Here is a 23317-nt window from a genome sequence, read left to right on the forward strand (position 1 = left end):
GTGCGTGGGAAGCCTGGTGGTGGGAGAGGGCGGCTGGCGCCTCTGGGTCAGCAGCACGAGTGTTGGACAAGGGCCCGGCTTCTTGCTTCATTCCTGCTGTGCTCCAGGCCCTGGGGCTGGGTCTCTTGGAAACTCTAGGGCTGCCCTTCCTCCTGGGGAAGAGCCTGGCTGAGGGCAGGCTGGCCTTGGGGGTAGGGCTGGGGCGGTCAGTGCTGCCACTGGGCTCTGGGACCGAAGGTTGGGGTGGGGGGCTCTGGCCTTGTTCTCTGTGACCAGCAGGGGACAGTTACGCAGCAGTCAGGCTGGGGACAGTGCCGAGCAGCTCTGCTGCGGGCACCTCCACTTTGGCTGCTGGGAAGGAGTTGAGAGGGAGTCTCCAGGCATCACAGGCTCTGAGCTCAGCCTTCAGGCCTCTGACTTATTCTTTGCGACAGGGGGTCATTAAAAAATCATCAGCATTCCAGGGCATTCCAGCCCGTACAGGGCTGTGGAGCCCCAGGCAAAGTCGCTCCTGTCTACTTCTCGGGTTTCTGTTCTCTCCACTGGGAGACTGGCACAGAGGCAGACCTGGTCCGCAGGGACTCCCCTCCTTCCCCAGAGCCCCTAGGCCAGGGGATCCTCAGGCAATGGGGGGAAGTCACCACCTCAGAGAGGATGCAGGCCCAGCCTCTCTGCCCACTGCTGCCCTGGCCTGCCTCCCTCGCCCTGGGGTGGGCTGGGGCTGTACTTGGGCTGGTTGGTCCCTCCAGGAGGTCCCCCCCACCCCTGACTTCTGTGTGGGTCTCTTTGGAGTGTCTGTGGCACCACCTCCTTTGACACGCTTGGACCAGACCAGGAACCCAGTTCAGGACTGGGCCTTTAGTGTCAAGATCTTGGGAAGGAAGGAGGGAGCTGGGGGAGAGAGAGAGAGAGGGAGGAAAAAACAGCAGGTGGCCTTGCCAGACTCAGTCCCTGTCCAGTCTAGTCTCCCATCTACTCAGCTTGGTGGCCTTGGTGTTGGACCCACTTAGAGAAGCCGAGGCAGGGACCACAGTGTCTTTCTGATAGTCGTTCAGTCACATGTACAGTAATTGAGCAGGTCAGTAGAAGCACCCAGAGGGAGCCCAGGGACACAGAGTGATTGCGATCCCTGCCCTGTAGGGTGAACCTGGAAAATAACACAGGATGAGGAGTTCAGTGTTGTCAGAAGGCGACCAGTGCTTGGAGAGTCATAAGGCAGGGAAGGAAGAGACACTCAAGAGGTTCGCTATCTTGGGTGGGGGCCAGAGCATGCCTCATGGAGAAGGTGACACTTGAACCTGAAGGAGGTTAGGGAGAGAGCCTGGAGGCAGAAGAGCCAGTGCAAAGGTCCTGGGCAGAAGACCCGAGTGGCTGGCTGGAGGGGAATGAGTTGAAGTCAGAGGCTGGGGAGAAGGACATTCAGGGCTCTGGGGAGGTGGTTAGTTGGGCGCTGTGGAGGGTTCTGAGGAAAGGAGGGCTGAGGTCCGGCTTTAAGGGAGTCAGTGCTGTGGGGGGAAGGCAGGCTTGGTGGGAGCTTTTGAAGATTAGTATCAACCCTGGAATCTGGCACGTGGTTCCAAAGTGACCAGGAGCCTAGTAAAGTGTGGAGTGAGGGATGGGCCTGCCAGGCTCCTGAACCTTCCTCTCAAGCACAGAGGGTGTGCTGCGCCCTCCCCCCCCCCCCCCCCCAGTTCCCAGGGGAGAAGCTGTCTTCTTTCTGGCACCGTCTACACCTCCTGCAGACAAAGGGGTCAGCAGAAGGGGCGACGGCCAGCGTACACTGGACTCAGAGCCGGCAGGTCGTGGTCCCATAAGCACCATCCCAGGATGACGTGGCTCTGATGTGGGGAGAGGAGCCCCAAGATATAGGTTGAGGGTCAGGCGGCCTGGAGTTCAGAAAGGCTCCCTGCGAGAGGCAGCGGGCAGGCAGGCCCTGGGGGAGGAAGGGCTGGGAGTGGGCCTTCTAGGCACCAGGCCTCCCGGCGCAGTGTACAAGTCAGAGGGCCTGCGTCCTGTGTCTGTGCTCCTGGAAGGGGGATGGTCTCTTGCGGGTGCTGAGCCCAGGGCCCCGAGCCGGATGAGAACTGAGGTATGCTGTGGGGGGTTGGGGGACTGTTCCATTTTTGGAGGCTGCTGCCGGAAGAGCAGCCAAGCGTTTCCTCTTGTCCCTGTGGAGGGCTTGAGCGTGACTGTCCTTGGGAACTGGGTCAGCTGGTGGGGGTGGGGTGGGGGTGCCCATGCTGGCGGTGTCCTCGTTGCCCCTGTCCCCAAGTGGCCAGTGCCCACGGTGGAGGTGGTTCTCCGTGATCTGAGCCCACGGAATCCCCCGGGTCCCCGATGCAGGGGTTCAGAGAGGTTAAGAGCCTTGGGGGGTGTGGGGCGATGCGGAGCTCACAAAGGCCACATGACCTAAGAGCCACTACCTGGAGACAGAAGAGCTGAAGTCGGAATCGCAGCTCCACCACTGAGCTTGGGCCAAGTCGCTTCCCCTCTGTGGGCCTCAGGTTCCTCCTGCACGGCACAGACGCATGCTGCCCCGGTGCTTGCCCCTGAGGGGCCCGTGGGAGCACGCGGGCACGCGCACAGGGCTCGGCGGGAGCCGGCAGGAGCTGAACGTGGGCCGTGGTTGGTTAGGTCACGGTGACGGGGTGGCGAGCCTCTTGGCATTCCATTCTTTTTTTTTTTTTTTTTTTTTTTTAAAGATTTTATTTATTTATTTGACAGAGAGAAATCACAAGTAGATGGAGAGGCAGGCAGAGAGAGAGAGAGGGAAGCAGGCTCCCTGCTAAGCAGAGAGCCCGATGCGGGACTCGATCCCAGGACCCTGAGATCATGACCTGAGCCGAAGGCAGCGGCTTAACCCACTGAGCCACCCAGGCGCCCCTTGGCATTCCATTCTTGCTGGGGCTCCTCTGTCAGGCTCCATGTCTGTCCCCTCTTGAGGCAGCTGATGGCATTTCTGTGCTGGGATTTGTGTAGCCAGGTCTCCTCCTGGTGGACACCGAGGCGATTTCTCGTTCTTTCCTCTTAGAGAGGACGCAGCCTCTCTGCAGTGGTCTGGTCCTTTGGGCTGTTTGCCAGCATGTCTGACTTCCGTCTTTTTTTTTTTTTTAATCATTACCGCAGAGCTGTGGTCTCTGAGCCTACGGGGTACCCCCTCCCCAACACTGACCGCAAAAATGGGAACATACGGGAAAGTTGAAGAATTATACAGCAAGTACCAGTAGGCTCTGTCCCTACATCTGAGGACAAACATGTTCTGTTCTTGCTCTACCCCAGAGCTGAGGGGCCCAAGTCCTAGTTGTCGGGGTCACTCGGCTCAGAAGGCATGGAAAGGCCTCCTTTGCCCAGAAGCTCTTCTCCTGAGGGCCTCATGTCTAGGTGGGGGGCCCTGCCAATGGCCAGGAGGGGAAGAGAGACAGTGAGATGGGCTTTGGTGGCTCCCTGTTCCCCACACCGTGCAGGTGCTTGGGGAGGAGGGACAGATGGGTCTCAGGGACATGCGTCTGGCATCTTGGTGAGCTGGACAGTGCCAGCAGCCCAGGATCCCACTGGGACAGTGGCCTGCGTCTCCTTTGACCCACAGCGAGGGAGTTTCCGCCTCACGATTCCAGACTTGGTCTCAACGGAGACCACCAATGAGGCAGCTTCCTCACGCGTACCCCACCTGCTGTCCAGTGACACGTGCCCGTATTTCCCCTAATGTCCTGTTCGTCCGAAAGTGACAACTGCTGGTTACACCCACTCCTTGGTTTTTTGTTTTGTTTTCCTCATAGCGCGTCCTGACGTGTTGTTTCACAAAATACCTCACGAGAGTTTCTGTTCCCTCCCTGGGGACAGGGTCTTTGCTGGTTTTTGTTCCTTGAGGAATCCCCTGGGGTCTGGGAGGAGGCCCGGCTGACGGGGTGTGCCTGCAGATCTCTGTCTCTGAGAATAAATCTGTTGCTCCCCAAATTCCTGGAGCCTCTGTGACTGACCCTTCACTTTCTCTGCTTGACAAGGCACCTGTCCCAGAAGGCCATCAGCTCCCTGCCCGCGAGTGAGATGGCTTCTCTTTCTCATTTCAAGCATCTTTCTTCCTTTTTCAGAATATGCTGAGTTTTTGCACTGTAAGTCCAAAAAGTTTACAGACTTTGATGAAGTCCGGCAGGAGATCGAAGCGGAGACCGACAGGGTCACGGGGACCAACAAAGGCATCTCCCCAGTGCCCATCAACCTGCGGGTCTACTCGCCCCACGGTAGGCAGCACCGGCGCAGACCGTTTGGGTGTCGCGATGGAGGGGAGCCGACTCTGTGCCGCTTGTGGGTGGGGTCGGCTGTGCTCTCACAAGAAATAGGACCCCTTCCATTCTTCACGCACATAGCCCTCTTGGTCTCGGGCTTCCCATTTTTTAATAGGAACATGGTGCTGAGGAATCAGTCTCAGCTCTCAGGAAACACAGCATGCTGGGAAGACTGTCAGGCTTGGTGGGGACTGGGGCATTTCATAGCTGTACGCCCCTGTGGAAAGGGGTGGCTGCTGTGTGGCTCCCAGGTCCTGGGCCACATAAGGAGACCAGCCCAGGGTAACCAGGTCTTCTGGGCCTTGCAGAGGAGCCGGAAAGCCAGTCTTCTCTGCACAATATTCTGATTTTAAAACTCCCATCAGTGACCTAGAGCAGCTTGCCACCAAGTACGACTTGTGGCCCCAGGGCATAGATTGCTAACTGAGATGGCATTCGGAGAATATTCCAGCAGACTCGGAACTCCTCAGCCTGAGTTCTTGGCCATGAGTTTTTAAATCGACGTATTTCTGAATAGATGATGCCTCTGCACGGCACAGAAATTCAAAAATTATGAAAGGGTATTGAGCAAAAACCTACCCTGGAGCCTTCAGGATTATGAATGTATCTTGTATTCTAACGGCTGAGTCAGTAGTTATGATCCTGTTTGCATGTGTGTTTCATGCATGTGTGTTTCACACTTTTACTCAGATTGTAGCATAATATAAAATGCTATTTCTTGGCAGGAATACATCTCAGTGTGTCTCTTATCAGAGCATCCTTTTGTTTTTTATGGCAAACACTGGCAAGCAGCAGCCTTTGGTCACAACTGCATCGATGGGCCAAAATTTATTTAGTCACAGAGAGCGATTCCAGGCTGCTAGTCAAACGTCCCGATTTAGAACTATATCGCTGCACTAGAGGGAGGCTGCCTGTAGGAGGGGGACTTGAAGAGGAGCTACTGGATCAAAAGGAGTGATCTGGTTGGAGGGCAGAGGACTCCTGCAGCCTGACCCCCCAGCACTTAGGGAAGCAGGCTGGATAGCTGTGGGGCCGTGGGGCCTTGCCTGCCTCCCCTCCTCTGTGTCTGATGACTTTTCCCTCTGGTTTCCTCTCAGTGTTGAACCTGACCCTCATCGACCTCCCGGGTATCACCAAGGTGCCTGTGGGGGACCAGCCCCCAGATATCGAGTACCAGATCAAGGACATGATCCTACAGTTCATCAGCCGGGAAAGCAGCCTCATCCTCGCTGTCACCCCTGCCAACATGGACCTGGCCAACTCGGACGCCCTCAAGCTGGCCAAGGAGGTCGACCCACAAGGTAACTACTGAGCCCCACAGTAGGCGTTCCCCTTCCGAGGGCCTGGGAGCATGGCAGCTTGCCCAGCATCCTTGTTTCTAGGTCACTCGGCCTTTGGCCTATGACCCCTAGGAATAGGCCCTCCTGGGATACAGCCTCTCCTTTGGGGACCTGCAGGGCCAATGGACTGCCCAAGAGGCTGTTGTGTGGCAGCTGGGCATCTTGGTCCCCTTCTGTCAGAATGGCAACAGCAGTCCTAGCCTGTAGAGCACCTCAGAGGACTGGGGAGGTCCCTGTAATGCTTAGGGGCCAGGCAGAGAAGGTAAAAGGGGGATGAGTTCATGAAGTCCGATGGGGCAATAGGGCTCAGTGTGGACTGTGGCGTCTCTGGCTCGGGGCATTCCGGGTCAAACTTTTCCTTAGGCCATTGATTAAGTACATGTCAGTTAAGTACCTGTTATATGCCAGGCTCTGTTTTGGCCTTGGGGACCCTGTAGGGGACAAAGTTGACAAGGGGCCCCTGCCCTGGTGAGTTGATGTTCCAGGGAGGGAGAGAGAAAACCATAAGAAAATAAGCAGGTGGGGCAGTTTCAGCCAAAAGCAAGCACTGGAGGAAAATCTAACCTTTTGAGAGAGTGGCTAGGGTAGGAGGAGGTGGGGGTCAGATGTCTCTGAAGATGTGAGGTTTCAGGCAAGACCAGAACGGCAAATGATGAAGAGAGGCAAAATCCAGGGAAATGGCCAGTGATGCTAAATAGGCTGGGCTTGATTGAGCCTGGGGTGCCCAGGAGATGGCAAGGAGGCCATTGTGACTGGGGCAGAGGAGGTGACGTGGGGGGTGGGACTATCCCAGGGGCCTTGGTGGCTGCTGTGGGGACCCGGGTGTGTCCTGCATGTGTTGGTGGTTGTGGAGGGGGACACGCACTGAAATGTGGTTTGTGAAATGCCCTCTGACTGCCTGATTCCATAGTGGTTTGGAGGGAGTCGGGGACCAGGGAGGAGATGGGGCAAGACAGGCTCTGGCACTTTGCGCCCTGGTTTCCGGTTCTGGTCTGGCTCGAGGACGGCTCGGGGAGGGGTAGGAACTGACGGCCCTTTTGCACTGTGGACTGCAAGCTTTTCAGAGTTGAGGACTGTGTTCTGAGTATCTTTGTCCAGCGAAGGGGACACTGTGTCCCCAGGTCACCCCTCTCCTAGGAGAGGCTACCTCTACCTGGCGCCCCCCCACAGCCTCCCTGTGCCCACCCCCCCATCCAGTCCCATGGGATAGAGTCTGATTGTGACAGAGATGCCACAGAGGCTTGATCGGGTGTTGAGGGAATGGGCGTGGGTTCACTTACACTTGTGAACTTGATGTTAGCTTTTCTGTCTCTGGAAGTGTTCATAATTATTACCCCCAAAATGACCTTTCCTTATTTTTCTGTGCTGTGTGTGCATGTTTCCTTGTTACCAGTGGGATGCATGTACACAGCACCCACCAAACTGCCCATTGTTGACTGTTCTTTGTTCTTGAACATGTGGATTGTTTCTGGTCTTTTGGAAATAACGCTCCAGTGAAATCCAGCATTTCCAATAGAGTCCGGGCCCCCAGACCCCTCTGCGGTACCATATCCTCCCTCACTCTGCCCTCCCCTCCCCGCCTGGCACAAGCTTTGTGGGTGTTCACAGCTGTGGCCCCTCCATTGTCCAGAAAGGTGATGGCAGCTCACAGGCTCATGGCTGAGTGTGAACAGGCAGGGTGCCAGGGTGCCCCCTTCGCGTCCTCTGAGGACCTCCCTGGGCTTCATGTGGTTCACACATACGCACACACCCACACATGCATGGGCACCATCGCAGAGGTGATCCGTAGTCCTGCCGGGGGCCACTGATCTGTAGGTGAGCAGTTTTGCTTAGAGGGTTTCCCTTGATTTGCGAGTGGGCCTGGGGATAGGAGGATTCTGATGAGGTGGTTTCCAGAGTGGAATTTTGGCCACTCAGGTGCAGGGTAACCCTAGAAACCGTCGCCGTGGGTTTGTGTATGATGTTGGGACTCTGCAGCTAACTCAGCGCAGCATGGAGACTGAGCCGGGATTTTGAGTTTCCACAAGGTCTCCCCCGACACTGTGGCAGCGAGACACTGTCAGCAGGTCACAGGAATGACAATGATGGTGGCCAGTATTTACTGATGGCGTGTCTGTCACAAGCCAGTGTGTCTTCATGAAGAGCCCTCTGAGACTGGTGTGGCTGTTGTCTTCACTTGACATGAGGGAAACTAGGGTCCAGGCAGGTGATGTTATGGCTTGTCCCAGGTCCCACACCTGGAAGTGGGGATCCCCGCCCAAAGCTGCCAGACCAAGCTCCTCCCTCACGGCATCCTTTGACCTCTGGGCTCTTTCAGGCCTGCGGACCATTGGCGTCATCACAAAGCTCGATCTGATGGACGAAGGCACTGATGCTAGGGACGTCCTGGAGAACAAGCTGCTCCCCTTGAGAAGAGGTGGGCTTGGGTGCAGAGCTGGGGGCGGGGTGCAGTGGCAGGGAGGAGGTTCAGATGATAATGTTTTTGTCCTTATCATTACTGAAACCTGGACCAATGCCAGGAAATATACACACATAAGCACCCACTGCTGCCTGTTTCCTAGGTGCAGGGAGTAACTACTGTTTCCTATATATCTTTTTCTTCTGATTTGTACACATTGACTTCCCAGTTACACAGTTAACACCTGCTCGCTTTCGGGGACATAAACAGGCCTACAGAGAAAGGACACCACAGTCATCCCTAGCACAGCCTCTCCAGCCAGTTTATACTTCAGGGCTCTCCTCTGAAAACATTCCCCAGGATGCATAATTAATTAATTGACTGCTTCCTTCCTTCCTTCCTTCCCTGTCTCTTTCCTTCCTTCTTCCCCCTCTCCCTTCCTTTCTTTGTTTCAATTTATTTATTTATTTGCAAGAGGAGGGGTGGTGGGCAGAGGGAGCAGAGCAGACTCTGCTTTGCGGTTGGAGCCCAACGCACAGCTGGATCGCATGACCCCGAGATCGTCACCTGAGTTGACACCAGGGTTGGATGCTTAACTGACTGTACCACCCACGTGCCCCAGGATTCATAATTTTTCTTTTTTTTTTCCCCAAGATTTTACTTACTTATTTTAGTGAGAGAGAAAGTATGTGAGTAGGAGGGGCAGAGGGAGAGAAAGAGAGAAAATCCCAAGTAGACTCCCCGCCGAGCGGGAACCCAATGTGAGGCTCGATCTCATGTCCCTGAGGTCATGATCTGAGCCAAAGTCAAGAGTGGGATGCTTAACACCTGAGCCACCCAGGCGCCCTAGGATTCATAATTTTTATTAACGGTCATGCTTACTTTCTATCGTGAACATTTAAAAAACATTCTTGAGAGTAGAGAAGTATGAGGAGCCCCATAGAAGACCCATAAGACCCAGCCTTAGTGGTTATCAACACACAGCTCATCTCGAATGCCCAAATGCCCTCCCCTTATTTGCTCCCTGGGGGATCACAAAGCACATCCTTGGCTTCCTATCATTTTACAAATAAATGCCTAAGTTTCTGGCTCAACAGCTCCCTCACCAGCCCCTTTTTTCTCCCATATCATTTTTTGGTGGAAGAAACCAGATCATGTCCCAATTTGGGATTGGGCCGATTATTCCCAAAAATTGGCAATGAAATCTAGACGGAGAACCTGATAAAGTTCAGGTTTAGATCTTCTCACAGGAGTAGCCTAAATATTTTTCTTTTCAAAAAATTAGAAGAGCAGATACTTGTTATCTGTGATGTACGAGGCACTGCTCTATGGTCTTTTTTTCTTTTTAATGCCTTTTTTTTTTTTTAAAGATTTTATTTATTTATTTGACACAAGTAGGCAGAAAGGCAGAGAGAGAGAGAGAAGAGGAAGTAGGCTTCCTGCTGAGCAGAGAGCCCAATGCGGGGCTCGATCCCAGGATCCTGGGTCATGACTTGAGCTGAAGGCAGAGGCTTTAACCCACAGAGCCACCCAGTCACCGTTTTTAAAATTTTTTTAAGCCATTTTATTAATTGGTTCCCTTTCCTGCCCCATTCCTTGCCTCAGGCGATCTGCTGTCAGCTGTCAGCACCCTCTGTGCGCTGGTGTTGCCAGCACCATTGAGATCTGTTCTTTAGCCCCTAGGGATTCGCTCCTCCGTGTGTGGGATCGGCATGGGGACAACATCCGGACCTTGGTTTCCACCTTCCCCAAGCCATGCTGAGACATTGAGAAAGGAGAGGTGGCTGCCAGGGTCAGGGTCTGTGTCAGAGGTTTAGGAAGGAAGGGTTGGTGCCAAACGGGGAAGCGGACCCCGCATGTCCCTGTCCGCTCTACCAGCCACCCTAACCCCATGCTCTTCCCACGTGTATTGGGCCTAAATCCTAGTCCCGAGGGATGCTACCTGGGCTCAGCATCGGTGACAGGTAGCTGGATGATGACACAGACCTCCTCGGCTTCCTTCCTCCCCGCCCCACTGCTTCTGTGTCTGCCCTCCTCTGCCTTCCTGTCTGTTTCCAAGAAAGTCAGTGCTTCCTCTCCCCGACCTGTCTGCCGGCTACTGACTTGTGCCCTCGGTGTTCTGCTCCCGTCCTGTGGCTTTTAGAATCTCACCAGCTGCGTCCTTCTTCTTGGCTTACAAAAGACTCAGAACTCCTATGCTTTTACGAACCAGAATCCCAGCCAGACCACTGGCTCTGCTCTCTGCTGTTCCCTCCTGCTTACTCTTGTGTGGATGGTAGTGAGTTTGGGCTTCTCACCGGTCTGGGTTCCCATCTGGTTCTCCTCTGTGACCTCCCCATGGTCACGTCCCCTCATCTGTAAAATGGACATAATGGCAAAGATGGAGAGGATGAAAGGTAACCGGTCTTGCACAAGACTTGTCGGGATACATGGTAGGCAGGCACCACTCCCCTCTCCCCAAGGGAAACCTGGGACGCCCCCCACTGAGAGTGGGGTATGTCTGTCTGCACGCATCCCTGAGGGCGTTTGGCCACCTCTCCCCAGTCCACCTCTTCATTATGTTAGCCTGGATGAAAATAGGCACCACGTCTGTTTACTGGGCACCTACTGTGGGTCAGGCTCTTGGCTGAGTTCTTGATGTCCCAGGACACCCTCCCCCCATGAAGCACACACACCCATACTATTTGGTGCCCTGTGTCCATACCTGGGAACCCAGTACTATTCTGGCTTTTTTTTTTTTTTTTGCAGAGCCCAGCATGGGGCTCGAACCCACGACCCTGAGATCAAGACCCGAGCTGAGATCAAGAGTCAGACCTGGGTGGCTCAGCCTACTGAGCCACCCAGACAGCCCTGTTCTGGCTTTTTGAACACCATTCCTGTTCTCTACCCTTCCAGTTGCTTCATGTCCTAAGAGAGCAGATATTTTCTTCACATTAGCATTTTTATCTTAAATCCTGTTTTCTATGATTAAAGAATTCCAGAATGGTTCGGAAGGCCAGTCAGTGAAGGAGAAAGTAGCTCACCTCTCCCACAAGCCCCATTTCTCATATAGTCAGTCACGGCTACCATTTTCTTGTATCTGAGTCAGAAAATTTTAACCCACATACGATCATCTCTAACGAGCTTCCCTCCTGTTGGCTTAGAAGCATTAACCATCTATTCCCACCTGCCATCATGTGTGGTTTTAGACTTTTTTCTGTTCTGTGCCATTCATTTCTCTAGACATCCATGCCCGATATATCCAAGCTCGACAAATGTAACAGCTGTGGAACAGGTTAACAGGTTTTAATAACTGGCAAGATGAGCTGGTCCCTCTCGCCCTTTTTTTTTTTTTTTTTTTTTTTTTTTTAAGATTTTATTTATTTATTTGACAGAGAGAGAGATCACAGGTAGGCAGCAGCAGGCAGAGAGAGGGGGGAAACAGACTCCTTGCTGAGCAGAGAGCCCGATGTGGGGCTCGATCCCAGGACCTCAAGATCATGACCTAAGGGCAGAGGCTTAACCCACTGAGCCACCCAGGCGCCCACCGCCCTTCTTTTTTGAGGTGGTTTTCATTCTTGTCTCTAAAGCTCAGTTTGGGGGTTTCATCTTCGCCAGAGCCTTCCTTTCTCCCTGCCTCATACGAGGTTGGGCATCACCCCTCTTTCCTCCAGACACTTCTGTCGCTTTTCCGGACCGCTCTGTGTGTTCGTGTTTTCCGCGTTTCTGAGGAACGGGTCTGGCCGGGGACCTCGTCTGTGAGTGACCTGTGGGACAGCGGCTGTGTCTGCCTGCACTGGGCTCAGCTGCGTGCCTGGTCCACGGTGGGCATCCAGGCCCTTTGGCCCACCTGGCACTGCCCCTGCCCTGACCCGCTCTCCCCGCAGGCTACATCGGTGTGGTGAACCGCAGCCAGAAGGACATCGAGGGCAAGAAGGACATCCGTGCGGCGCTGGCGGCCGAGAGGAAGTTCTTCCTCTCCCACCCGGCCTACCGGCACATGGCTGACCGCATGGGCACCCCGCACCTGCAGAAGACCCTGAACCAGGTATGGCCGGGGTTTCGTGCTGCGGCGGTCCGCCATGCTGCTGGCCTTGGTCTGCAGCAACACGGGTTCCAACCACATTCGATTCGGGGCCTGGCGAGGGGTGGGTGTTCCGTGAGTCACTGACAGCGCTATTCTCGCCACCGCTACTATTGTTGATTTTATTTTCACTATAATTAAATATTTGGAATTATCTAATCACCGTACCCAGAAGTTGGCCCGGGTGACCTGGGTGACAGCGACCTGGCTTGCACCAAGGCAGGGTGGCTGGGAGCGCTGGACAGGACCTCAGCAGGGGGACTGTGGGGCCTGAGTTCCGCGGGTCTGAAGCCCAGCCCCACCTCTGACGGGGTGGCCCGGCCGAGCTGTCCGAGCCCCCGTCCCCCAGGCGTCAGCTGGCCCCCTGGGGCTGTGGTGTCCGTGCCCCATACGTACGCTGCCCCGCTGTAGTGCTGTTTTCCTCCCGCTCTTCTGTACAGGAAATAAATTCTGTACGCTCACTGTTTGGAAACAGTGAGCGTGCCGTGAGGCGCCCCGCCTGCCCCGTCCCTCTCACCCACAGGGCCTGCTGTCAACTCTGCCTGCGTGTCTCTGTCCATAGACGCAAAAAGGTCTTCTGAGAATCCTAGTTCTCTCTTTTGTACCATAAAGGATGATGTAGTTGTGGATGCCTCCCCACCCCTCCGTCCTGCCCCACTTTTGGGTTTTTCTGCTCAGCGTTATCTCCTGGAGCGCGGCCCGGGCCGAGAAGCGCCCTTCCTCGTTCTTTCACGTGGCTGCGTCATTGTCTCTGGACACATGGGCTGCAAGCTGTCCCGCCAGCTTCTCTCTGGAGCGCGGCCGAGATGGTTTCTCATCCTCCTGGTGCACGCAGGTGGCTGTTAACGTGACCACCGTCGGACCGCTCGCGTGTGGCTCTGTCTGGAGAGGAGAGTCCCTGATGGGGGCTGGTGCAGGCTCGCGGTACCGGGCCGGGCCTGTCCTTCGGGCCGGGCCTGTCCTTCGGGTCGGGCCTGGTTTGTCCATCCAGGGTTGTGAGATGTGCCCTCTGGGTAGTTGATGGCAGCTTCCCGGAAGCGGGGAGGGACTCGGAGCCACAGTGAGGGCCGTCCCTGCGGCCAGGCTGCGGGGGCACAGCAGCAACGCCAGAGCCGGGACCGTGTCCTCAGGGAAGGCATATTTCTAACGGGGGGGCACAGACTGGGAGCAAGTCCCCAGGTCAAGGCACAATCAAGGGTGAGGGAGCGACGAGGGCCGGGAAGAGCCAGTGCAGAGCAGAAGGCGGAGAGGGCAGCTGAGGGGAGAGACGGGATGTGTCCAGTGGGAGGAAGCAGGTGGCCTGGGTGGAGGGGCAGAGGGAGAGGAAGGGAAGTAAAACTACCCCGCAGGTGGCGGGGGCCGCCTCTGAGGGCTGGCGCTCAGGCGGGGCCTGGCTGGCCTCATGGCACTTCCTGGAGCTGTGCCTGCCCCCCCGCCGCTGCCCACACTTCTCCATGAGCCGCTGCTCTCGGGCTCTAGGATGCTGTCGGACACGGGGTGGGGGGGCGCAGTCTGCAGCGCGTGTAGCCTCAGTGCCCCCTAAAGGCCTGCAGCTCCCATGGAGGGGTCTGGGGGCAGCCGCTGGGGCAGGGTCCTGGCCACAGAGGCCCTCAGTGGAGCCGTCAGATTCATAAGCACAGTGTGGTGAGCTGGAGGGTGAGGCTCCCTCACACCTCCTTCCTAGCTTGATGGATGCTAGGACGTCCCTGTCTCTCGTAGGAGAGCTGGCAGTGGGTGCTTTTCACTTGTAGGGCAATAGCTGCTTTTATGGCTTTTGTTCTGTTCCCTGCCTCCCTCTCGCCCTCTCGGTCTCTCTTTCTCTCTAGTATAGTAAAATATCAAGTCATGCAGCCCAAGTATAGTGAATCTCCCATTTCCTCCCATCTGGTGGTGGGTCCTTTCCCCAGTGCTGGCCGGTCACCACTAACCGGCTGCCCTCTAGTGACACTCGGGCCGAGAAGCCACTGTGCCTGTATCCCCGGCCTCACTCCCTCCCTCCCCCTCCCCCCCCCGCCCCCACTTTCCCTTGCCTTCCCTTCTTTCCCTGCCGTAACAGTGGGATGTTCTCTGTTCTCTCTCATGTTTTTCTCTCTCCCTCCATCCTGAGGTATTCTCTCTAACGTTTCCTGTAGCCTTGCTTCCTCTTACAATTTGTGAGCAATTAACAAATCCACGAGAGGCACCTGGGTGGCTCAGTGGGTTAAGCCACTGCCTTCGGCTCAGGTCATGATCCCAGGGTCCTGGGACTGAGCCCCGCATTGGGCTCTCCGCTCAGCAGGGAGCCTACTTCCCCTCACCTGCCTCCCTCTCTGCCTCCTTTCTCTGTCAAATAAGAAAATAAAATATATTTTTTAAAAATTTTATTATTTATTTTGACAGAGAGAGGTCACAAGGAGGCAGAGAGGTAGGCAGAGAGGCAGGCAGAGAGAGAGAGAGGGAAGCAGGCTCCCTGCTGAGCAGAGAGCCCGATATGGGGCTCGATCCCAGGACCCTGAGACCATGACCTGACCTGAAGGCAGAGGCTTTAATCTACTGAACCACCCAGGTGCCCCAATAAATAAAATCTTTAAGAAAAAAAATCCACACAATTCTGAAGCAGATGAGAGAAGGGGGCACAGTGAGAGGCCCCCTGCCCGCCCGCCCCACTCCGCCTTTCTTCCGCATTTGTTTCCTGTGGAGCTTCCTTCCCTCTGTTCAGGCAACTAAAAATACATTCTTACGTTCTCCCTCTTTCACAGAAGGGAGCACATGCTCTGCACGTTCCTTTTGCCAGGGAGCTGTTCGCACCCAGCCCCGCGTCTCTCCATCTGCCTGTTGCTCTGTGGCCCACGCGGACCGTCCCCCACCGGCCGGTCCTTCAGTGCGTGGGTCATTCGCTGGCCTCCTGGGCCTCTCACCGGAGCACTTGGGCGAGGCTGCCGTGGGTTGGCCCATGTGTCATGTGGACCCTGCGGTGCGGACACCCTGGTAGGCTGCCCTGCAGCAGCCCCGTGGGCCGTTCGCAGCAGCACGTGCCACCCCACCTGTCCCACATGCTAGTGTGACTACAGCCAGATAGTTCCCTTGCTTCCTCCCGAGGCTGGGGGGCGTGCTGCGCTCAGGGGCCCTCTCGGCATTGGCCCTCAGCAGGTGCAGCAGGCCAGAGCCTCCCTGGCATCCCGCCTGTGCTGACCTGTGACCTTTGACCTCTGACCTCTCTCCCTCCCCCAGCAACTGACCAACCACATCCGGGAGTCACTGCCAGCCCTGCGGAGCAAGCTGCAGAGCCAGCTGCTGTCCCTGGAGAAGGAGGTGGAGGAGTACAAGAACTTCAGGCCCGACGACCCCACACGCAAAACCAAAGCCTTGCTGCAGTACGTGTCTCCCTCCCAACCTCCCAGCCCCCCAGCCTGGCTTGTGGGGGGCCTCCACCCGGCCACAGGGTCCCAGGTCCAGGCTGGGTGTCCATCCTCATTCGTTCATTTGTTCACTTAGCGTAACGTTTGTGGAAGCACTCGGGTCGCCCCAGTGAACGGGGCAGACAGCCATGCCTGCCCCAGGTGCTTAGAAAGGGGAGGGCGGAGCGATGGGACAGAAAATAAGCAAATAAGAAAATGTGGATTGCGTTACATGGTGAGATATTAACATGGAAGGGGCTAGGGTGCCAGGATGAGCCTGGGGGTGCCATTTAAACAGAGTGGTCAAGAAGCCTGCCCTGAGACAGTGATAGTCAGGCAAAGATCCGAAGAGGTCAGGGATGGGGGCTTGGCCACTGCAAAGGCCCTGAGGCAGGACTGTGCCCTGCAGTGCTGGAGGAGGCTGTATGACAGAACAGAGTGAGGAGCAGAGTGGAGGAGGGGAGGAGACAGGCAGAGCATTCGGGTCTTAGTAGGCCATGGGGAGGAATTGCTTTTCCTCTGAGTAAGGTGGGAGCCGTGGAGGGATGGTTTGACTCAGGTATCCTAGGTGCCTTCTGGTGGCTGTGGGGAGGATAGACATGGGCGACCAGGGTGGGGCCTTGGCCGTGTGTCAGCTCTTTCTGCTCTTTCTCCTGGAATTCTCACCCTGATCCTGGGTGGGTACTGGCTGTCTCAGCTCAGAGCTGTGGAGGACTCCACAGCCGCGCTGCTGTGAGGAGGGGGAGTACATGTGCCCGACAATCCCAGAATCTCTCTCTCTCTCTTAATCTCTCTCTCTGCTTCTCTTGCCTCTAGACTCCCAGTTTGTTTGTTTGTTTGTTTCTTTCTTTCTTTTTTTAAAAAAAAGATTTTATTTATTTATTTGACAGATATCACAAGTAGGCAGAGAGAGAGGAAGGGAAGCAGGCTCCCTGCTGAGCAGAGAGCCGGATGTGGGGCTTGATCCCAGGACCCTGGAATCACAACCCAAGCCCAAGGCAGAGGATTAACCCACTGAGCCACCCAGGCGCCCCTCTACTCCCAGTTTCTTGGCCGCCAGGAATCCCGGGTGCTGGGCTCGAGTAGGATCCAGAAACTCACTGGCAGTTCATAAGGCAAATGGTGCCACACATGTGGTTCGTCCGCAGGTCACAGCAGAGGGACACCACCCGTGACCCGCGGTAGCTGTCATAACCCTGGTGTCCTCCTCGCCCGACCCCTCCACTCAGCGCTGCATGCTGGAGGGCTCAGGGGTGAGAATGCTTTTATGCTCAAGCTTAACACCGTTTACTTCTTGCGGGCAGAGTTTCTTGGGGTATGAGACACCCCATCCCTGCCCTCCCACCGGGTGTTCCGGGAGAACCCCATTCACTGGCGCCAAGCCTGGCCGCCTGGCATCTTGCGAGCATCGGCAGTGTTTGCCCATGAGAGCTGGACGTCTCTTCGCTAGCAAGCTGTGCTCCACGCCGCTGGCCCAGTGGGGGCTGGTCCCTTGACGGCAGCAGCTCCCCTTCGGGGCGGACTGCACGCAGAGCTTGAGGACATCAAGAATTTGGGGGCGGCGGAGGTACAGAAATGACTAAGGCAGGCAGTGCAAGAGGCTGGGGAAACGAGTAGAAATGCTACAGAAAACCAAACGCTAACGAATACTTTAGTTCTCGGCTGCTCACGGGGTCACAGTACCAGTCATCAACACCTGGGGACTGTTTTAAGGGCTGGGCTGGGTTCCAAAGGGCGTGCATGTGGTGGTAACATATTCCATCACTTACTTAAGCACTTTTTAAAAAGAAAAAACATTTTAACTTCCCTGAATTCAAAAGTTTGAGGTGAATTACCGTAATTGGCTGCGTTGTTTCTTTCTTCTGGGGGTGCAGACTAGCAGTCCTTAGGGTCGGTGATTTTTCGGAGTTGATGAAATCCAGAAGTTCCTGGAATCCTCACTGTGACCCCATGTGGGGCCACCATTAAGATCAACTCACTATGCAGAGGCTCAGAGGGGCAAAGACACCAGAATTGTGTGGAGGAGCTCGTTTTTCACACACAGTTCTGCCTGGTCAGGGCAGAAGTCGCTGAGCCGTGACCGCACCCCTCACTCTTACTATCTGCAAAATGGGACTAAGAACCGCTACCCCCCAATTCGGTGAATGAATCGCCATAACGGGCCTGCAGAATGGGCCTGGCATGTCGTGACTACGCGCCGTAGGCGATCCTATGATTGATTTGTTCTGGTCTCTGCATACATTTCGCTGCTAAGAAAATGAAAGGGAGCATGTAAGCCACGGCTTGATTTGGAGCATGATTCTGGCGCTGTTGTCAGGTCCTTCTCCTCTGACGTCGGCTTCTCTTTTTCATGGCAGGATGGTCCAGCAGTTTGGGGTGGACTTTGAAAAGAGGATCGAAGGCTCTGGAGACCAAGTGGACACACTAGAGCTCTCCGGGGGCGCCCGAATCAATCGCATCTTCCACGAGCGGTTTCCCTTTGAGCTGGTGAAGGTAGCACCGCCGCGTGGGCCCTCCTGACTCCGGTCAGGGCCTCCTCCCATGCCCTGGGTCTTGAACTCCTGCCTCCCGGCATCTGCCTCCTGTGGGCAGCAGTGGTGCCAGTGGCAGTGCGGTGGGGGGTCGGGGAGGAGGTGTCACCTCCAGGCTTCCTTCCCTGAGCGGGCAGCTCAGAGGTGTCCGGCAGACCCATAGGAAAGTTCCATTTTGGCCCTCTGACAAAATCCAATACACAGTCTTTGCAAAAAGTACATAGAACATGTAGGTCAGTTCTCATGGGAAAGTGTCCTCATCATGGTGAAGGGGAAAATAGGCAGGGTAAGGAGCCAGCACGTATAGGATAGCATATAGGATAGTATGTACAATATCCTTCCTCGTGAAGGCTGTGATGTCTCCGTGGGTGTCTTTGTACAGACAGATCTGCAAGAGTACTCATAAGAATGTCCCTTCTGGGCTTTGAGATTTTTCTTTTGTTAATTTGCTTGAAGTTTTACACTTCTTACCATGAACATACATCATTTTTTATAAAAACCAGTAAAATTTATTTTCAACAAAGGCCACAAGCTTAAAGGGATGAAAAGCACCCCTAACCCTAATACCCGCAGACAGCTCCTGTTAACTTCTCATTGTTTGCCCTTTCTGGATTATTTCTGTGCAAATGGGTAAGTCCCCGGCCTACACAAAACACAGCACATCTGCTCATCCATCCTGCTTTTTTCATATGGTGGCCATCTTTCCAAACCAGTCATTTACATTTCACGCGTTGTTAACGGCAAGATAATATCTTATGCATGTCCCATCATACATTGAACCAGTCTCCCATTATTAGACTTATTTAAGTTGTTTTCACATTCTTTAGCAGTTATGAATAGTTCTATGAACATAACTAATTCTTATGAATTCCTCAAGGTAGGTTTCTAGAACGTTTAAAACTGCCTGAAAGTATAGCTGTGTTTTTGGAGGCTCTTGATTGGTACCGCCAAATAGCCCATAAAAAAGTTCATGTGAATTCATGCTCCTTTAGAGAGTGAGTTCACGTTTCCTCTGAGAGAGAGAGAGAGTGTGTTCATTTCAAACCATCCTCGCTGAAACTGGGTTTTAATGTTTTTAAAAATTTTGACTGGTGAAATAGTCTGCCATGTGAAAACAGCCACACACAGGACATACCTTCCCCAAATATGCACCCGTTATGGGGGTGCCACAGGTACCTCTTTGCATGTGAGTGATTTGTCTGCTCTCAGATGGAGTTTGACGAGAAGGATTTACGGCGCGAGATCAGCTACGCCATTAAGAACATCCACGGAGTCAGGCAAGTTCTAAGGGGAGAGCTGCCGTGTTCCCTTCACCCATGTGGCGCCACTGTCCAGCCAGTTGGTTGCCGCTCCCTCCAGGTGCCCTGAGTGTGAGGCCTGGAGAGGGCTCCTGGGTGGTTTTCAGTAGCTTTAAGTCTCTCCCTGTGGGTCTCCAAGGGCACTCAAGGGCGGGTGTGCTGTCTTGTGTGGATCTGTTGTAGGCCACAGGGCTGCTTGCCACCCTTGGGTTTAATGTAGGTTAAACCGCCCAGTCAGTTGGCATGAGCCCAGCTGAGAAAGCTCACTGGAGATTTACCCTTGGGGGTTTTGGGGAGCCAGAGCTGAGTCACGGTTACAGGAACCCAGCATGCGTCCCCATCACGGGTCCCCTGTGAGGCTCCTGGGTCCCCTCCATTATCTGACAAAAGTTGTCACCCTGGTTGTCCAGTCTTAATCAGCCCTGGGGTCCTCGGATCATCCTGTGGGTTTCCAGGCAGTGGATGCTGGCATCTGACCCCCAGACTTGCCGTGACCTTGGCTCATTCTCGGGGACCTGGCCTGTGCCTATGAAATTGCTGACCGTGCTTTGTTTCTCTCTGACTTATCTCCCCCACCCCTGGGTACGGATGGTTTTAGGACCGGGCTCTTCACCCCGGACTTGGCATTCGAGGCCATTGTGAAAAAGCAGGTCGTCAAGCTGAAAGAGCCCTGTCTGAAATGTGTCGACCTGGTTATCCAGGAGCTAATCAATACAGTTAGGCAGTGTACCAGTAAGGTATTGGGCCCTCGGCAGGGTGACTCCTGGCCTTGTGGAAGTGGGGTATGAGGCTTTGGTATCAGGCTCCCAGTGCTGCTCCAGCCTTTGCCCTGCTGGTGCCCTTTCCCCCCAGGTTGCCTCAGTTTCCAAGAATGTGGCCTTCTCCCTGGGGCGGGGGCGTGTTGGCCTGGGCGCGATGTCTGCGGGGTGGGAGGGTGCGCCAGGCCTCTAGAACCGGCCCGACTGGGGGGCAGGGCTCCCTGGGACCCTGATACCAAGCCTAGCATGTGTCTGATGGACATGGGGGTATCGTTGGGCTGTCGCTTTGCTGCCTTCTGGGAAGCAGAGAGGGATCCCGCGTCAGCTGTTGGAGGTCAAGCTCCCTGAACCCTGCCCCCCCGCCCCAAGCCATCATTCCTTCTTGATGAGTGCCTGTCACCCGTGGGCCTTCCTGGAGCCAGCCACCTCTCTGTCCACAAGGCACCAAGAAAGGCCCGAATGTGCCACCAGCAGAATGAGTGCTCAGGTGCCCGGCCCTGCAAAGCCAGCTCGGCTCCTTGCTGCTCCACCAGTGCCCCTGGCTCCCTCCAGGAACGGAGCTGTCCCTCCAGGCAGCACGTTCTCCCAGCCACTAGGTCCCCGGCCCCCATGTGCTGGTATTCACAGGCCACCGTCTCCACCTGGCGGGTCACGCTGGGCTCCCCCGCAGGTCTGGTTCCCAGGGCAGTGTGCTTCGGCCAGACTGCGGGAGTGCTTGCCGGTGGCCGGTTTGTTTTTGCACGTCCGCAGGGGCCCCAGACTCTGGGGTCGGTCTCCCAAGGCAGGGAAACTGCTTGAGCCTTCTGTCTCGGTCTGGAAAAGCCCACATTTGCTTCTTAAGCTTCTTCGATTAGAAAAGGGAGAGAGAGAGAAAAAAACCTAGGTGGGGTGGGGTTTATCACCGTAGAGCCCACTGTCCCAGGTGCGAAAATTCGAGGCCATCACGTTCCCTTCGCCTTCCGCACCGTGACACTGACCCCTGGCCCCGCCCTGGCCCCAGCCTCCCCTCCGACCCAGGACTCCTCCTTGATCTGAAGTAGCTTCCGGGGCAAATGCGGGCACAGGCTCCGACCTGCATGTCACTAACCAGCTGACTCTCCTTTCTTCTCTTTCTGTTTCCCATCCCGCGTGTGTGGCCTGCGCTGTCCCTGGGTATCTTTCTACCTCGCCCCGCCCTCCGCATGACCCAGGACGGGGCTCTTCACCCCGGACATGGCCTTTGAAGCCATTGTGAAAAAACAGATTGTAAAGCTCAAAGAGCCGAGTTTGAAGTGTGTTGATCTCGTGGTCTCAGAGCTGGCCACGGTCATTAAAAAGTGTGCCGAGAAGGTAACCGAAGGTTTTGTTGTCACCTGCACATTTGTCCCACATCTCCTCTCCCCACCCCCGTGTTAGTCTCCACCTGCGCATCTGGGAACTCTGCCTCAGTGGGCACCTCCTTCCATGGGCCACCTGTCGCGTTGCGACATCTCAGCTCTGCCTAGCAGACGAGAGAGGGGGGCATTGTGGCCCGTGGGTGTTCCACGTTTCCAGTTTGGGCTCTGTGGGGGAGGAGAGGCTTGGGGTGTGGCCAGGGACAGTCCCCAAGCAGGCAGTGAGGACCAGGGGCAGTGCCTTAGAGAACCTTAGAGGAGGAGGGTGTCCACCCCGTTACCCAGCGTGAACCGCGATCAGTGCAAAGACGTGTGTGTTCGCGTGTCACGGAGCATTTCAGAGGCTTTCCACTAGTGATTTTGACCAACTCCTCAGTTTTCCCTGACACGTGGACTTAACCCGAACCTCGGAAGGTGGGCTTCTCTGTACGTTTGGTTCAGGTTATGATGAGAGAAGAGCTTTCTGTAAGGGGGTCCCGCTGAGGGAGATGGCCCAGATGCTGCCCCCATCATCCTAGAACAGGCGCTGCTCACTCACGAGCTGGCCGAGAGTTCCCGCCCCGTGGGCCTGCTGGCCTTGACACTTGACTCGGTGTCCTTGCTCTCACCCTGTGCTGGGCGGAGGGGGTGGCCATCACTGTCGGGCAGCAGACACACACCACCCACTTTCTCTTGCCACTTTCCACCTTCGTATCCATTCTCGAGAATCATCTCTGCTCGTGTGTGGGCGCCCTGTCATTCTGTCTGGCACACCGTTCCCCCACCGTCCCCTTCCTGTCTCTCAGCTGGAGCAGCTGTGAGCCAGGAGCGAGGTGGGGACTCGGTAGGCCCACGCCTGGTCACTTCCCTTCCCCGGTGTTCTCTGCGTGGTTCATGTTGTTTCCTGGGCCACGAGGACTCCGCCAATGTCACCACTCTACCCCCCCCCCCGCCCCCCAGCTCAGCTCCTACCCCCGCTTGCGAGAAGAGACGGAGCGAATCGTCACTACCTACATCCGGGAACGGGAGGGGAGAACCAAGGACCAGGTAATTGACTTTTCATTTGATTTTTCAGGTAGAATTTGTGTGCGTACATCTTTTTATATGTGCTTAAATCTTGAGCATACGTTGCCTTGAATAATGACAAACGCATAAAGCAAGGTGACCCCCACCTCAGTCAAGGTACAGAACCCTTCTGTGACCCTCAAAATCCCTGTCCCCCCCCCCAACCCTGGCAATGACCGGTCTGCTCCCTTATCCAGAATGACACTCACATGGACTCCTGGAGTGTGTAACCTTTTGATTCTGTCCTCCCACACTTAGCATAGAGCACTCATGATTCTTCCCTGCTGTTCGTGATGTTCAGGAAGGTTCTTGCCGTTGATCGCTCAGCGGTATCCCGTGGCACATGTGGATCACAGCCTCTTCATCCCCTCGCCCAGCAGAGGATGTGTGGGTGGTTTCTAGGTTTTAACAGTTTCCTTGTGGAGACCATCCAGGCGCACACAAGGACGGAGAGTGGGCCCCCCCTCCACACGGACGCGACCTGGGTCTCACCTGTCACATGCCGAGGGAGCCTGCGGCTGTCCTTTCAACTCCCTAGGGGGCCTACGTCTGGTCTCCCTCCCTCCCCCTCAGTTGTCCGCCATGGCCTCCTCTCAGGTGTTTGTTCAAACCAGCACCGGAACAAGACTCCGTGTCATGTTGCCCATCAGTGGAGAACCTGGCTTGTTTGTCCCTCCGAGGGTCCCACAGTCATCCTGTGCTCCAGCCCATGTGGCTTCTATACCCTGGAAGTTGTATCAAAAATTTGAAAGATTCCAGTTCATTTTGTTGTCGAGAACGTGGCTGTCCCTTCGCCATGCCACGGTGCCTGGTTGTCCCACCGCCAGCACTTCCGGGCCCCAGCCCGGGGCA

The 23317-nt window shown here is 55.4% G+C and overlaps 1 protein-coding gene across 8 annotated transcripts in view; it reads left to right on the plus strand.

Annotated features, from left to right (window-relative positions):
- DNM2 (dynamin 2) overlaps positions 1–23317 on the plus strand; it is an 81000-nt gene that overhangs the window by 34285 nt on the left and 23398 nt on the right. For 4 of the 8 annotated variants that reach the window (XM_059159984.1, XM_059159976.1, XM_059159978.1 and 1 more), the window contains exons 3-11: positions 4089–4238; positions 5381–5584; positions 7941–8039; positions 11888–12048; positions 15295–15437; positions 17819–17954; positions 19202–19269; positions 19889–20027; positions 22361–22447. In XM_059159984.1, coding sequence (XP_059015967.1) covers positions 4089–4238; positions 5381–5584; positions 7941–8039; positions 11888–12048; positions 15295–15437; positions 17819–17954; positions 19202–19269; positions 19889–20027; positions 22361–22447 — 1187 coding nt within the window. Of the gene's footprint in view, positions 1–4088; positions 4239–5380; positions 5585–7940; positions 8040–11887; positions 12049–15294; positions 15438–17818; positions 17955–19201; positions 19270–19888; positions 20028–21238; positions 21378–22360; positions 22448–23317 lie in introns of all 8 variants that reach the window. The other 4 variants (XM_059159977.1, XM_059159979.1, XM_059159982.1 and 1 more) reach the window with 1 other exon arrangement.

This window comes from Mustela lutreola, chromosome 2 (genome assembly GCF_030435805.1).
Source record: "Mustela lutreola isolate mMusLut2 chromosome 2, mMusLut2.pri, whole genome shotgun sequence".
Taxonomy (NCBI): domain Eukaryota; kingdom Metazoa; phylum Chordata; class Mammalia; order Carnivora; family Mustelidae; genus Mustela; species Mustela lutreola.